The sequence below is a fragment of the Siphateles boraxobius genome, unplaced genomic scaffold (genome assembly GCF_051911475.1).
Source record: "Siphateles boraxobius isolate OS27281-9 unplaced genomic scaffold, OSU_SipBor_1 20, whole genome shotgun sequence".
Taxonomy (NCBI): domain Eukaryota; kingdom Metazoa; phylum Chordata; class Actinopteri; order Cypriniformes; family Leuciscidae; genus Siphateles; species Siphateles boraxobius.
Genome location: NW_027508811.1, coordinates 4,051,197 through 4,065,934, shown reverse-complemented (window position 1 = coordinate 4,065,934; position 14,738 = coordinate 4,051,197). Strand labels below are relative to the sequence as shown.

The following is a 14,738-nucleotide window of genomic DNA, read 5'->3' as shown; positions in this document are numbered from 1 at the left end:
CGCGTACTTGTTGCATAATGTTTTTTCCTGTTTTTTTGGAAACACACAGTGAGAAACATTTTTTGTAACCGCTCATACACCTGTTTATTTTTCCTTTGATTTGTCGTCTCATTCGTTTCTTTGCTAGATTTTCATATCTCTGCTCATGCTAGTTAACGTTACTCACTCACTGTATATGATACGTTTTCTTTTCTCACAAATGTATGACTTTTGGAAGTGCAATTTGATTGCCATATGCTTAATAAAGTAGGAATTAGCTAACCTTCTATGTCATTTTTACTCTTCAAAGTGTACACTTGCAGGTGTTGATTATAATTAATTTACTGTCATAAATAATAATAAGGATAAACAATATTTTAAAAGTATATAATTATCTTACATACTTATTAAAAATTAACCATAACATAACATGCTAAATGTGGGATATCTATATCTAGCATAATAAAAATTGTAATTGTCAGAACGTCGTCTCTCAGTTGCTGAATGTCGCGCTACAGGCCTGTTGCGTCTTACAATTCTACGTTAACAATTGCTACAATGTTGCGAGCACTTAGACAGCGACGTTGCCATAGCAGAAATGCAACCACAGACGGATTTAGGTATAAACAATCAATATTTGACTAAAACTTGTCTATTAATACCTTGTTTGGGTGAACTTTAACTTTGAAATGTTTTAACTGGTGCCCCGCCTCTTACATTACGCCGTTCTGTGGTATCGTGCTGGGGAAACGGGAAGGAACATTGTGCTTTGCGAGTTACCCATCGCTTGTTGGTAAATGGCGTGTACAACATTTTGCTTTGCCGATTGCTAGACGTGATTGGCAAACGGTTTGCCAGAATATACCCTGACCCGCTAGGCCGGGATCGTTCGCCAGCGTGAAACGGTTCGTAATGCGCTAGTTTATGATCGAATCAGAGAAACAAATGCACAAGCGTAGTTTCTCAAGAGAAATCGCAGCTCATAAGCAAACTATAGACGCCGCTGGGACATGTCACGTGTCTTTGCGGGTTGTGTGTGTCTGTGTTAACGCACTCTCTTGATTCCGGAAAATCACTGTGTGAATCAACCAAAGTCAAACGAACCCGGGTCAAATCCCGGGCCACTTTATCCGTGTATTTTCCGGAATCTCCGTGTGAAAGGGAACTCAAACACTGAGTCAACTCAGCAACAGGAGCCGCTTGTACCAAAGAAACACGCGAAAAAAGAGAGAGACTGACAAACGCCCAGCAACAAGGGCCTCCACTCCACAAAGCAGGTTTCGATAACACAAGCATTTACAAATGCTATAGTTACACAATATGAAAAGGATTAGTTTTTTTTAGTTTTATACAAGTTATATTTTACTTTTAAGATGGCAATATTTACAATAATTTATTTTGTTTACAAAAATAACTATTTTCTACATTTTGAGGAAACTTTCTTTTTACATTAAAACTTAATTACTTTTTTATTAGACGTTTCTATTTCAAGCATTGTATGCTTTGTTTGATTCAATTGTTTGAAATATTTAATAATTAAGCATTAAAAGCTATCTGTGTGTTTCCTTATTTTAGAATCACAAAGATAGGATTATGCATTCTTTCATTCAAAAAAATAACCGTGAACATATTTACAGTATAAGCCTTGCCAGTGACACATGAGAAAGATTTTTTTTAAATAATCGTTCAATAATCGTAATCGAGGTAACTTGTTCGATTAATCGCGATTATGATTTTAGCCAAAATCGTCCAGCCCTACTAAATAATAAAGTTCAAACTTTATTAAAGGCAAGTGAACAGTAAGTAAAACATAAGAAAAAAATACATTGATTTCAAGCTAAGTTGCAAATAAAGTAATTTCTAACTGTATTATTCAACCGAAATGTAATAATGAGGCCAAACTGTAAAATAACTCTGTAGTATTATAGATTAATCTTTGTTAGAGCTGTTTTGTTTTTTGGTTTACACTAATGACAGACTTTTTTAAGCCCATTAGTGACTCACAGCCCCCTGATTAAGATGTAGCCTACTGATGAAATGTCAGATTTTTAAACAACAGTCCCTTTTTTTTATTTAATCTTACTGCTTTCTGGGTGAAACAATGTAAAAAAAAAAAATGATCTTTTTAATATGAAGTGGTTTTCCATAATATTTGTACACTATTTTCGGTGAATGCACACAAATACTGTATGTATTTTGTCCATGAAGTCATAATTTACCCCTGTAAAGGACCGTTTAACCTTTATAATTCGTTTCAGCACTTGCCCTACAGAGTAGGATAACTTTACTATGGTTGCAATAGAGCATTAACAATAGACATATTTTTGGCATCAAAGCTTTCAGCAATTATACTAATGAGACCGCAACTGTAAGGCGAATTATTTTTTGCTGAAAATAAAGCTCTGAGCCTTGTCTTACATCTTGATCTGTTAAAATATGGATTTATTTATAAGGAGGAAACAATGTCTCGAAAGAAAGAAAGAAAGAAACTGATGCATTGCTTGCTGACAGAAAGCTTCATGAACTGCAGTAAAACCTGAAGAAAGTATGTTCTTTATTCATAGTTTTTATTTGAAAATGAAATTTCTGAAACATATTTGCCTCCAGCCACTACAGATGGACTGAGTTCTGGAATATGTCTGTCTGACTGTATTGTCAATTAGAGAATCAGGAGAAAGAGCACACAGCAAATGGTCATTAGAGCTGAATTTGCGCCTTGGTTTCATTCTCTCTCTTGGCTCTCTAAATTTATGATGTTTCCAGAGCTGGTGAAGATGGGTTTTACACTTAAAGTCCTAAAACAACTCATTGAATGTTTCTCTGCCTCCTTTGAGTGATGCTCTGTCTTCTTTCTGGCCCCACTTTTATAAACATGCATACACGTTCCTTAATATTTTAAAATATTATTGCTTCAGAGACCCCTGTCCGTTTTTCATGATAGACTGGGACTCTTGATGAAGGTCCAGGCCCTATCATTTTATACTGTAGGTTTTCTGTGTGTCTTGGAAGAGATAGAAAACATAAATCATTAAATTAATTGACACAATGCCACACTGTCCCGACCCTCTCAATTTTTATTGTCAAATCTGACATTCTTATCCACATGTAAAATTATTTAACCGTGCAAGTAAAAATTTACATGGAAAATTTATAAAACGATACACAAAAGACTCTAGTTATATCAATGGCCTTGTGACTGCACCATTTGTCATTTTAAGTTTCAGATGCGAGCTTAAGAGTGCCGCCTATGAGACCACTGTCTATTTTGTGTCTCTTTGTAGTTTCACAACCTCCAGGAGCTGCGTCACAGTGCGTCTCTGGCCACCAAGGTCTTCATTCAGAGAGACTACAGTGACAGCACCATCTGCAAATTCCAGACCAAATTTCCCGCAGAGCTGGACAGCAGGGTAAGTTTCAAATGAGGGTTTGGGGCGACATCTGATGCGTTACTGTCCTTTAGCGCACATCCCATGAGTTATTGCTTTTTTCTTAAAACTTTTGAATTGAATCGATCTTAAAGGTATAGTTCTCCCAAAAATGAAAATTTGGTCAGTATTTACTCACCCTCATGTTGTTCCAACCCCGTAAGACCATCGTTCATCTTCGGAACACGAATTAAGATATTTTTGATGAAATCTAAGAGATGGATCACTCCTCCATACTAGTCCATAGGCTTCTTGAGGGATTGAACTTGCCGGCCTCGAAAAGTTATTAAAGACATTGTTAAAATTATCTAAGTGACTACAGTGGCTCAATCTTGAGTTTATCAAACGACGAGAACACTTTTTGTGCGCAAAAAAACAAAAATAACGACTTTATTTCAACTATTCATTTCCTTCTCTCTGGGCCTCGAGTCAGGTTACTAGTTTAACAGCGTATGATCTGTTGTTGTACGTCACACGCATCACCCACATGACAGCGTCGGCCAATAGTGAGCCTACGTGTGAAGTAGCTCTACGCAATTACACTAGTATAAACTGACTAGAGGCCCAAAGAGAAGGAAATTAATAGATGAAATAAAGTCGTTATTTATGTTTGTTTTTTGCACACAAAAAGTATTCTCATCGCTTGATAAACTTAAAGGGTTAGTTCACCCAAAAATGAAAATGATGTCATTAATGACTCAACCTCATGTCACTCCAAGCCCGTAAGACCTCCGTTCATCTTCAGAACACAGTTTAAGATATTTTAGATTTAGTCGGAGAGCTTTCTGTCCCTCCATTGAAAATGGATGGACGGTATACTGTCCTTCTTCAGAAAGGAAATGAAGACATCATCAAAGTAGTCCATGTGACATCAGTGGGTTAGTTAGAATGTTTTGAAGCATCTACATTTTGGTCCAAAAACAACAAAAACTACGACTTTATTCAGCATTGTATTGTCTTCCGGTTCTGTTGGGGATCCGCGTTCAGTGACGCTGCTGACGTAAGACGCTGTTGACCTGTGTCTGGTGCGCCCGAGCTTCGTTTACAGTCTGAGGGAGACGCACGCTGGAAACAAAACAATCTTCACAAACATGTCTAAGGATTTCCACACAGAGGAAGACTTGCATTTTTTTGCCCAGCCATATTTATTTGAACCCGAATACACGGACGCACCAGATACACGTCAGCAGCGTCTTACGTCATCAGCGTCACTGCGGACTCGTGAACGCGGATCCCCAACAGAACCGGAAGACAATACAATGCTGAAGAAAGTCGTAGTTTTGGTTATTTTTGGACCAAAATGTATTTCCGATGCTTCAAAACATTCTAACTAACCCACTGATGTCACATGGACTACTTTGATGATGTCTTTATTTCCTTTCTGGACAAGGACAGTATACCGTTCATACATTTTCAATGGAGGGACAGAAAGCTCTCGGACTAAATCTAAAATATCTTAAACTGTGTTCTGAAGATGAAAGGATGTCTTACGGGCTTGGAGCGAGCTGAAGGTGAGTCATTAATGACATCATTTTCATTTTTGGGTGAACTAACCCTTTCATATTGAGCCACTGTAGTCACTTGGACTATTTTAATGATGTCTTTAATAACTTTTCGAGGCCGGCAAGTTTCAACCCCTCAAGAAGCCTATGGACAAGTATGGAGGAGTGATCCAGCTCTCAGATTTCATCAAAAATATCTTAATTCGTGTTCCGAAGATGAACTAAGGTCTTACGGGGTTGGAACAACATGAGGGTGAGTAAATACTGACAGAATTTTCATTTTTGGGTGAACTATCCCTTTAAAGGGATCATACAATGACAAATCAAACTTTCCTTGATCTTTTGAAATGAAAAGATCAAAGTAAGTAAACATATTGTAATTTATCATACTCAAAATGCCATCCCTTGTTTACTGACACTAAGCTGTAAAGATTGCTCCTTCTGAACTTTGGAAAATTTCTGACGTCATAGAGATGGATAAACTGTATTGACGCAAGTCGATCCAAGTTTACACATCAAAAGCACTTCAGCAATTTGCCCAATTTTATACCACCATTCAAAAGTTTGGGGTCAATAAGATTTCCCTTTCAAGGGAACTTCGAGCTGCGTCAAACGCTGCGGGAACGCCCCTGCGTTGTGCGTCATGAAGCACGTATGGAATCAGCCCAATGGAGAGATGAAACGTCATAGGCGGGTGACGTCATCGACCAGGAAACTATAAAGCACCCCAAAAACACAAGCGCATTAGCTTCTGTGCTTTCAGTCGCGCTACATGTGAATCTGTCCCTGTGTGATATTGTCTGTCTTACATACCCTGCACCACACAAACAATTTATCCCTATATATATATATATTGAGAGATTATGGCGGACGAACAGCAGTTTAGAAAGTGTGTTCCTCCCTGCTCGCGTTATTTAACGAGCGGGGATACACATGATCTTTGTGTTGTTTGTTTGGGAGTTCAGCATGCCCAGAGCAGACTGTGAGCATTGCGAGCGTTTGCCGTTAAGGACGCTCCGCTCCCGCCGATCGCTCTTTGAGGAGAGCGGTTCGGTGCGCGCTCCCCGCGGTTCGGGTCCCGCTTCTGCCGAGGCAGAGCGGCGGCGCTTATCGTGGGGATCGCAGATGGATCTCACAGCGGGGTTTGAGACGGGCTCTGCCTTATCTCTCCCTTCACCTGTGAGATCCAGTGCCTCAGTCCCGGGTTCGGAAGCACGCGCTGCGGTTTCTTCCGCTCGGGCTGAGGCACCAATGCTGCAGCTATCCAGTTCTGAGGAACTTGATGTTGTTAGTGTTGAGGGAGATGTGGAGGATTCGCCACCCCACACTCCTGAGAGTGATGAGCTTATGGAGGTGTTAACAAGAGCTGTTGAAAAACTTAATATTGAATGGCCAGTGACTAGACAGGAGTCTGTTTCTAAATCAAAGTTGGATGAGAGATTTTTGCCGTCACGTGTGCAGCCTCCACGCCGGTGCCTGCCGTTTTTCCATGATCTCCACACCGAGGTGTCGAAATCATGGAGAAAACCGGTGTCATATAGAGTGTTTAGTCCCCAGACTTCAGCATACGCTAATATTATGGGAGCCAAGGCTCATGGTTATGGTGCTTTGCCTCGTGTGGAAGAGACGCTTGCGAGCCATCTCTCCCCCGAAGCAGCATCATCTTTTAAGGCACCGGCATTACCCACCAAGCCTTTAAGAAACACTTCGGCTTTGGTGGGTAAAGCATATTCGGCAGCAGGTCAGGCTGCGTCATGTCTGCATACTATGTCAATCTTGCAGGCATACCAGGCTGATCTGCTAAGGGACATGAGTGAGAGTGAGGAGGTCAGTACTGACGTAGTTCGCGAACTGCGTCAGGCTGCTGATTTATCCCTGCGTGCCACCAGAGAATCGGCCAAATTAATGGGTCGTTCTATGGCAGCTCTGGTGGCCGCAGAAAGACATTTGTGGTTAAATCAGACTAATATTAAAGAGAGAGAAAAAGCTTTTCTTTTAGATGCTCCTCTTTCTCCCATGGGGTTGTTTGGTGATGCTGTGAATTCAGTTATCGATAAATTCCAAGAAGAAAAGAAACAAACTGCAGCTTTTAAAAAGTTTCTTTCCCTTAAAGTTCATGTCCCTGGGGCTGCTGGGCGGGAGCAGCCCCGGCCGTCTTCGAGCTCATCACATAGAGCGCAGCAGAGGCAGAGTGTCGCGTCTCGTGCTCCCCCTGCTGGACAGTGGGCTCAGCCGCGACACTCTCAGCCGAAGCCTTCTCCCAGTAGAACTGATCTGAGGACAGTTATATTGGCTAAGAAGGCTTCGGCTAAGAAGAAGTCCTGACGCCAAGCCGTTCAGGATGCTGAGGGTGGTCCCCACCGAGGCGGAAAGGTGTTCACCTCTTTTTACGGTGCCCATTCCTCCTCGGTGCCCTCAGGGGCTCGTTCTGCCAACCCCGCCTTTATGCCGGGGCACAGACGATCCCAGCGAGCGCTTTCCCGAGGGACGCTCGCTCCCTCTGAGGAGGGTCTCAGAGCGGTCAGACCAGTTGTTCCCTGTCGGTGCGCCGTTACAGGGCGCTGCGTCTGCTGCTCAAGTTACACCAGAGGCCAGTCTCGAGAGGCTGGTACCCTTAGTAGAATTTCTGGCAGAGTGGAAAAGCCTTCCAAAAATATCTCATTGGGTCCTGCAGACAGTAGAAAAGGGTTATGCTATCCAGTTCAGGTGTCGTCCACCAAAATTCAGAGGGGTTCTGCACACAGTGGTGGGCCCCGAGCAGGCTCTGGTATTGGAACAAGAGGTGAAAACGCTCCTTCAAAAAGAGGCTATAGAACGGGTTCCTCCTCCCAGTTTGGAGTCAGGTTATTACAGCCGATATTTCATCGTTCCAAAGAAGGATGGGGGGTTGCGTCCAATTTTAGACCTGCGCATATTGAATCGCTCGGTAGGGAAGCTAAAATTCAAGATGCTCACTATCAAGCAGATCGTGTCTCAAGTCAGGTCCGAGGACTGGTTTGTCACGATAGATCTGAAGGACGCATACTTCCATGTGTCCATCCTTCCACAACACAGGAAGTTCCTGAGGTTCGCCTTCGGGGGCGAGGCGTACCAGTACAGGGTTCTTCCGTTTGGCCTAGCTTTATCTCCCCGCACTTTCACGAAATGCATGGATGCAGCACTAGTGCCTCTGAGGCTTCAGGGCATTCGTATTCTCAATTACATCGACGATTGGCTGATTTTAGCTCAGACCGAGCAGATGGCGGTTCGGCATTGAGATGTCGTCCTCGCTCATATCAGAAAGTTGGGGTTGAGGCTGAACGCAAAGAAAAGTGTATTATCTCCTTCCCAGAAGACCACTTTTCTGGGTGTCGTTTGGGATTCGGTATCGATGCGGGCGCGACTCTCTCCGACCCGCATCGCTTCGATTCTCTCAGCTGTGAAACAAGTGAAGCTAGGCCAGCTACTCACTGTCAAGCAGTTTCAGAGACTGTTGGGTCTGATGGCAGCAGCGTCCAACGTTATACCTTGCGGCCTGTTGTACATGAGTGGTGGCTCAGGACCAAGGGATTCTCCCCGAGGGGAAATCCGCTCCGCACGTTCAAAGTCACGCGGCGCTGCCTTCGTGCTCTGGTCATGTGGAGAGAAACTTGGTTCCTATCCAAAGGTCCTGTGCTGGGGGCTCTTTGTCGTCGCATAACGCTAACGACGGATGCTTCCCTCACAGGGTGGGGGGCGGTCATGAGTGGTCGCCCAGCCCAAGGTCTGTGGCAGGATCATCATCTTTCGTGGCACATAAATTGTCTAGAGATGTTGGCTGTTTTTCAGGCTCTGAAACACTTCCTAACAGACCTGAGAGGCCATCATGTGTTAGTTCAATCAGACAACACGTCGGTGGTCTCTTATATAAATCATCAGGGGGGCCTGCGGTCTCGCCGGCTTTACAAGTTGGCCCGTCAGATCCTCCTGTGGTCCCAAGGGAAGCTACTATCTCTGAGAGCAATGTATCTCCCTGGGTATTTGAATGTGGTAGCAGACTCCCTGTCGAGGCAAGGGGCCGAGGCCAGGGGAATGGAGACTCCACCCCGAGGTGGTGGAGCTCCTTTGGTTGAGTTTCGGTCGCGCCGAGGTGGACCTATTCGCTTCCAAGGAGACCACTCATTGTCATCGGTGGTTCTCCATCACTCTTCCAGCCCCCCTGGGGTTGGATGCTATGGTGCAGCCGTGGCCGAGGTCACGTCTGTACGCCTTTCCCCCGATTGCTCTGTTACCAGGAGTTCTGGAGAGGGTCCGCCGGGACGGGGTCAGTCTACTACTAGTAGCCCCGTTCTGGCCGGCCCGAGTATGGTTTGCGGACCTGATTTCTCTCCTGGACGGTTCTCCTTTGGAGCTCCCGGTCAGGAGGGATCTACTCTCCCAGGCGGGGGGCACGATACTTCACCCCCGCCCAGAATTGTGGAAACTGTGGGCTTGGCCTCTGAGGGGGCCCAGCTCATAGACTCCGGTCTCTCAACCGAGGTTGTTGAGACCATTCTTAACTCCAGAGCTCCATCCACGAGGAAGCTTTATGCCTTGAAGTGGAAACTTTTCACTTCTTGGTGTGGAGAACACCTGCAGGACCCAGTTAACTGCCCAGTGGGTGCAGTGCTGGAATTCCTGCAGGAGCGCTTCTCCACAGGGTTATCCCCCTCCACACTAAAGGTGTATGTGGCGGCACTAGCTGCTTACCACGTCCCTTTCAGTGGAGTTTTTCTTGGGAGACACCCGCTTATAACTCGTTTCCTCCGTGGCACTTTGAGGCTGAGGCCAGCAGTTCGTACGAGGGTGCCGACTTGGGATCTGGCCATTGTATTAGAAGGTCTTTCCCTAGCTCCTTTTGAACCTATCGAAGAAGTTCCCGAGAAGTTTCTCACTTTTAAGACTATCTTTTTGCTTGCTATCTCTTCACTAAAAAGAATCGGAGATTTGCAGGCTCTGTCGGTTTCACCCTCGTGCCTGGAATTTGCACCTGGCATGGTTAAAGCTTTTCTGCATCCTAGGCCAGGTTACGTTCCTAAGGTTCCTACTAATATTGTTAGACCTACGGTTCTGCAGGCTTTCTGTCCTCCTCCATTTATGTCATCGGACCAGGAGAAACTTAATTCACTCTGCCCTGTTAGGGCATTAGACGCTTATGTCCACAGAGCTGCCCTGTGGAGGAAATCAGAACAACTTTTTGTATGTTTCGGGCCACCCAGGAAAGGGTGTCCGGCGTCTAAACAGAGAATGAGCAAGTGGGTGGTTGAGGCTATCTCACTTGCTTATGAGTCGGCTGGCCAGCCTTCACCTTTGGTTGTCCGAGCTCACTCTACCAGGAGTATGGCTGCTTCTAAAGCTCTTTTGTCGGGGGTTTCCCTGAGTGATGTTTGTGATGCGGCTGGATGGTCTTCACCGCATACTTTTATTAAGTTCTATGACCTAGACTTAAGCTCTACCCCTGGGGCACAGGTGCTCTCGTCCTCTGTGCGCTAGTCTCACATGACGGTCATTTGGTCCTATGGCGACGTGGGTATTCGCGTTCCCGCAGCGTTTGACGCAGCTCGAAGTTCCCTTGAAAGGGAACGTCTCGGTTACGTATGTAACCCTAGTTCCCTGATAGGGAACGAGACGCTGCGTCGCTCCGTCATACTCCCGGCACTCCCGTTAGCGCTTCCTTCAAGCCTATCAGAAGCTAATGCGCTTGTGTTTTTGGGGTGCTTTATAGTTTCCTGGTCGATGACGTCACCCGCCTATGACGTTTCATCTCTCCATTGGGCTGATTCCATACGTGCTTCATGACGCACAACGCAGGGGCGTTCCCGCAGCGTTTGACGCAGCGTCTCGTTCCCTATCAGGGAACTAGGGTTACATACGTAACCGAGACGTTTTTTTGTATACATTTTTATTCAGTATGGATGCATTAAATTGATTAAAAGTGAAAGTAAAGACTTAAATTGTTACAAAATGTTCTATTTCAAATAATTCTGAAATGTTTTACTTTACTTTTTAGAATAAAAAGTAAAGACTGTAGTAATGATGCTGAAAATTCACCTTTTCCATCATATTGTAGATTTGAAAATCATGCTTTTCCCCATTATTGTTGAATCACGGAAGCTACACCAGTTACTTTTGCCAAGAGATTTATTATTTATTATTTTTATACATGTATGTATCAGACATACGAGAGAAACGAGAGAAACAGGCATAGAAGAATAAGGCTACAGGCGAGGTGATCTCAGTTTCTCCTTCCTCTCACCCCCTCATGCCTTTATGTTTCTCTGGGGTGATACAGTAAGGATTGAGCTTATATACACCACTGAGCGACTTTCAACTTCCTTGTAAGGTAGAAAAACATGTTGCTTATGTTTAAAATGGAATGTATACCTCATGCTTACACATGGTACTATCCACTATCCCTCTGTGCATACATTAGTGGTACATTTGCATCAGTTGAAACATTCCTTTCCTTGTCAAGAACATGCCAACTGTACACATTTGAAGTATCATAATCATTGGAACTTCCCTGCTCAGTGAACGTTGCATTGCACACATACCTCTAAGCAAAATATATAACTCTCCAAGCTCTCTGCTCAGCACACATGTACAAACATTCTGACTACACAAAATACATTATGAAATTATTATGAAAATTAATAAAGACAAATTATACTAAAAAATAACATTAAACAGTAAATTGTTGGTCTTCAATATGAATAAATTACATTTTTACAATTAATTAAAATAGAAAACAGTTATTTTAAATTGTCATTATGGTTAACAATATTACCATATTTACTAAATGTATCCTTGGTGAACATGTAGCCTTGGAGGCTTCTTACCGACCTTAATTTTTACAAAACCTTTTTATTTATTTTTTATTTAATGCATTTTATCAGTTAATCCATTCCCTGGGAATAATTTTTTTCTAATAGTTTTTTATACTAATAGTTAATAATAATAGTTTTTCATCCATGAAAACCTCATTGGTTTGAACTGACTGTTGTGCACAGATCGAGAGGAGCCTGTTTGAAGTAACGATGAAGACCCTCAACTGCTACTATGCAGAGGCTGAAAAGATTGGGGGTCAGTCCTACCTGGAAGGCTGCCTGGCTTGTGCTACGGCCTACATCATCTTCCTGTGCATGGAGACGCGCTATGAAAAGGTATCGAGATAGTCTTCTCCTGTTTCATTTACAATACACTCAACATTTATCAAGATGCCAATTCTGAGATGTAAGATTAAGAACAACTCCAACCCATGGACGCCTTTGAAGATCAAAGAATAGCATTCAGGCCTGGTCACCCAAGGATTCACAAAGAAACAAAACATTAGAAAGTTTGAACATTTTTGATGTGCCGGCCCATTTAATCTGACCACACACGTTCGCATGTGGCAGATGGAAATCACTTTCTTTGAATAGCAGTTAAACAAAGTCGAGATAAGGTATGCTATGTGTGGTTATGCCCTACTTAGACAATAGTTCCATTGTGGCAAGCACCTGTCCACCAATGGGCAAACCTGACCGAATCATAACATGACATTCAGTGCTGCGTACTTCCAAAGGGCAGCTAATTTCTCCACACAGGTGTGCATCACCTGCACTGAGATAGAGCGGATGTAAAGTCCCTGCTATCTCTCTTTCTCTCTCTAATACTATATTCATCTTCATGCTTTAACATGTTTGAAAAGTGAAGTCGTTCATGCCTAACCGGCATTATGTAACTCTGAGGTCACATCAGGCTTTTTCAGAGTTATTTCTAAACTCCAGCCTATAAAAATGCCCACCTTAATGGCGAACTCTGATAAACTGCACCCACCCATGATGAGCAGTTTTGTTTGTTGCTCCAGCTGACAGGAGGCCACACATGAGTGGACACGGATGAGTTCCCTCATGCCCCGGGCTAGCATGATAGCATCTTCCTCATCAAAGACGAGTGATTGCACACACAAGTCAGGGCAGTGGAGAAAAATATTTAGAGCGTGCTGCACTGTCACACGTCTAGGCTCGAGACAGTAAATCACAGAATGACCTTTCATTATGTACAAAAGCAGCAGATTTCAACCTGTGGAACACTAGTTGGAAATGTTAATACATTTCATATTTTTACTGTAAAGTCAACTTAAAACAATAATAAAGTTTAATAATGGGTGTGTATATCGGTTAAACATTTGTAATAATTACTTTTTTATTATGTTTTTGAAAGTAGTATCATATGCTCAACAAAACACTTATGTTGTAAAAATTAAAATTACATTTAAAATGATTTCTATTTTAATGTTTTAAAATGTAATTTGTTCCTGTCATTTTAAGATTTTAAAAAAGATAAATTAATACTTTTAAATTAATAAGGATGCATGAAATTAATCAAAAGTGACACTATTCATCAAAGAATCATGAAAAATATATCATAGTTTCAACTAAAATATTACAGCAAAAGGTTTTTTCATTATATATGCACACACATGTGTATATATATATATATATATATATATAAAACGTGTGTGTGTGTGTGTGTGTGTGTGTGTGTGTGTGTGTGTATAAGAGTATACTGACAATTTGAAATTCAATTTAAAGGGGTGGTTGATTATGATTTCACTTGTATAACTTTAGTTAGTGTGTAATGTTGCTGTTTGAGCATAAACAACTTTATGATATTTGTAATAAATGGAGGCCAGACGTGCTTAACAGAACTGTATAACTTTACTCTGTCATTCTCGTTGGCATAACCAAACGCGACAGCATACAGTCACTTCTCACTTCCCGCAAAACACAACGACTCTCTTAAAGGGACAGCATAACATTTACTAGAAACTTCCTTAAAGGTACCATAACCCATTATCATAACATCTCCCCCCTAAGAATCTACGTTACCAACCCTTAAAAGCCCAATCAGAACGTCTCTTTTTTTTCAATATCCCCATACAGGCTATTTAACAATTAACCCTACTATGACCTAAAGATTAAGCCTATTAGGTGCCTTCTTTTGGCGTCCTGATCTCCTTAAAGTCTTTGAAGTTTCCTCAGGGACGGTTGGTACACTTCCTGGAGGCACAAGTGCCCCCTGAGGCACAGAGACAGCTGTTAGTTCAGAGTTCTCTCGTTTTTTCAGCCCTTTCCACTTGATCCTCACACTCCTGCTGATCCTCCACATGACAGCTCCTCACATGATCCTGATGACGACGGACATCACGTCCATCTGACAGCCTCACTACACATGAGCGGGGACCACTTTTTTTCACAATGGCTCCCGGCAACCAGCGCTGACCTCTGGCGAAATTCCTGGCAAAGACTGTCTCGCCTTCCCCGAAGCTCCGTTCTCTTGCATGCTTGTCATGCCGAGCTTTCTGCTTCTCTTGCTGGATTCTCACTTTCTCCCCAACATCAGGATGCAGCAAATCTAGGTGAGACTTCGGTTTCCGACACATCAACATATCTGCGGGCACCAGGCCTGTAGTAGTCTGCGGAGTAATCCGATATTGGAACAGGAAACGAGAGAGGTTAGTTTCAACATTTGCCCCTGACATCTTCTTTAAACTGGTTTTCAACGTCTGCACCGCTCTCTCGGCCAGCCCATTCGATAACGGATGGAAAGGTGCTGTACGAATGCGTCTAATTCTATTCCTCTTGAAAAATTCTTGAAACAGCTCTCCTGTAAAGGTCGGTCCATTATCAGTTACAACTACATCCGGCAGTCCGTGTATTGAAAACACTTGGCGCAGTGTGTCAATTGTCACGGCAGCTGTAATATTTTCCAAATTGTGTGCTTCAAGCCATTTGGTGCGAGCATCCACTATGACCAAAAACATACGCCCCATGAAAGGACCCGCAAAATC

At 43.0% G+C, this 14,738-nt stretch overlaps 1 protein-coding gene across 3 annotated transcripts in view; it reads left to right on the top strand.

Moving 5' to 3' along the window:
• Positions 1-14,738, top strand: part of golga7bb (golgin A7 family, member Bb) — a 79,373-nt gene that overhangs the window by 24,689 nt on the left and 39,946 nt on the right. For all 3 annotated transcript variants that reach the window (XM_077236415.1, XM_077236414.1, XM_077236413.1), the window contains 2 exons: positions 3,261-3,386; positions 11,914-12,066. In XM_077236415.1, the coding sequence (XP_077092530.1) occupies positions 3,261-3,386; positions 11,914-12,066 (279 nt within the window). The remainder of the gene's footprint in view (positions 1-3,260; positions 3,387-11,913; positions 12,067-14,738) is intronic.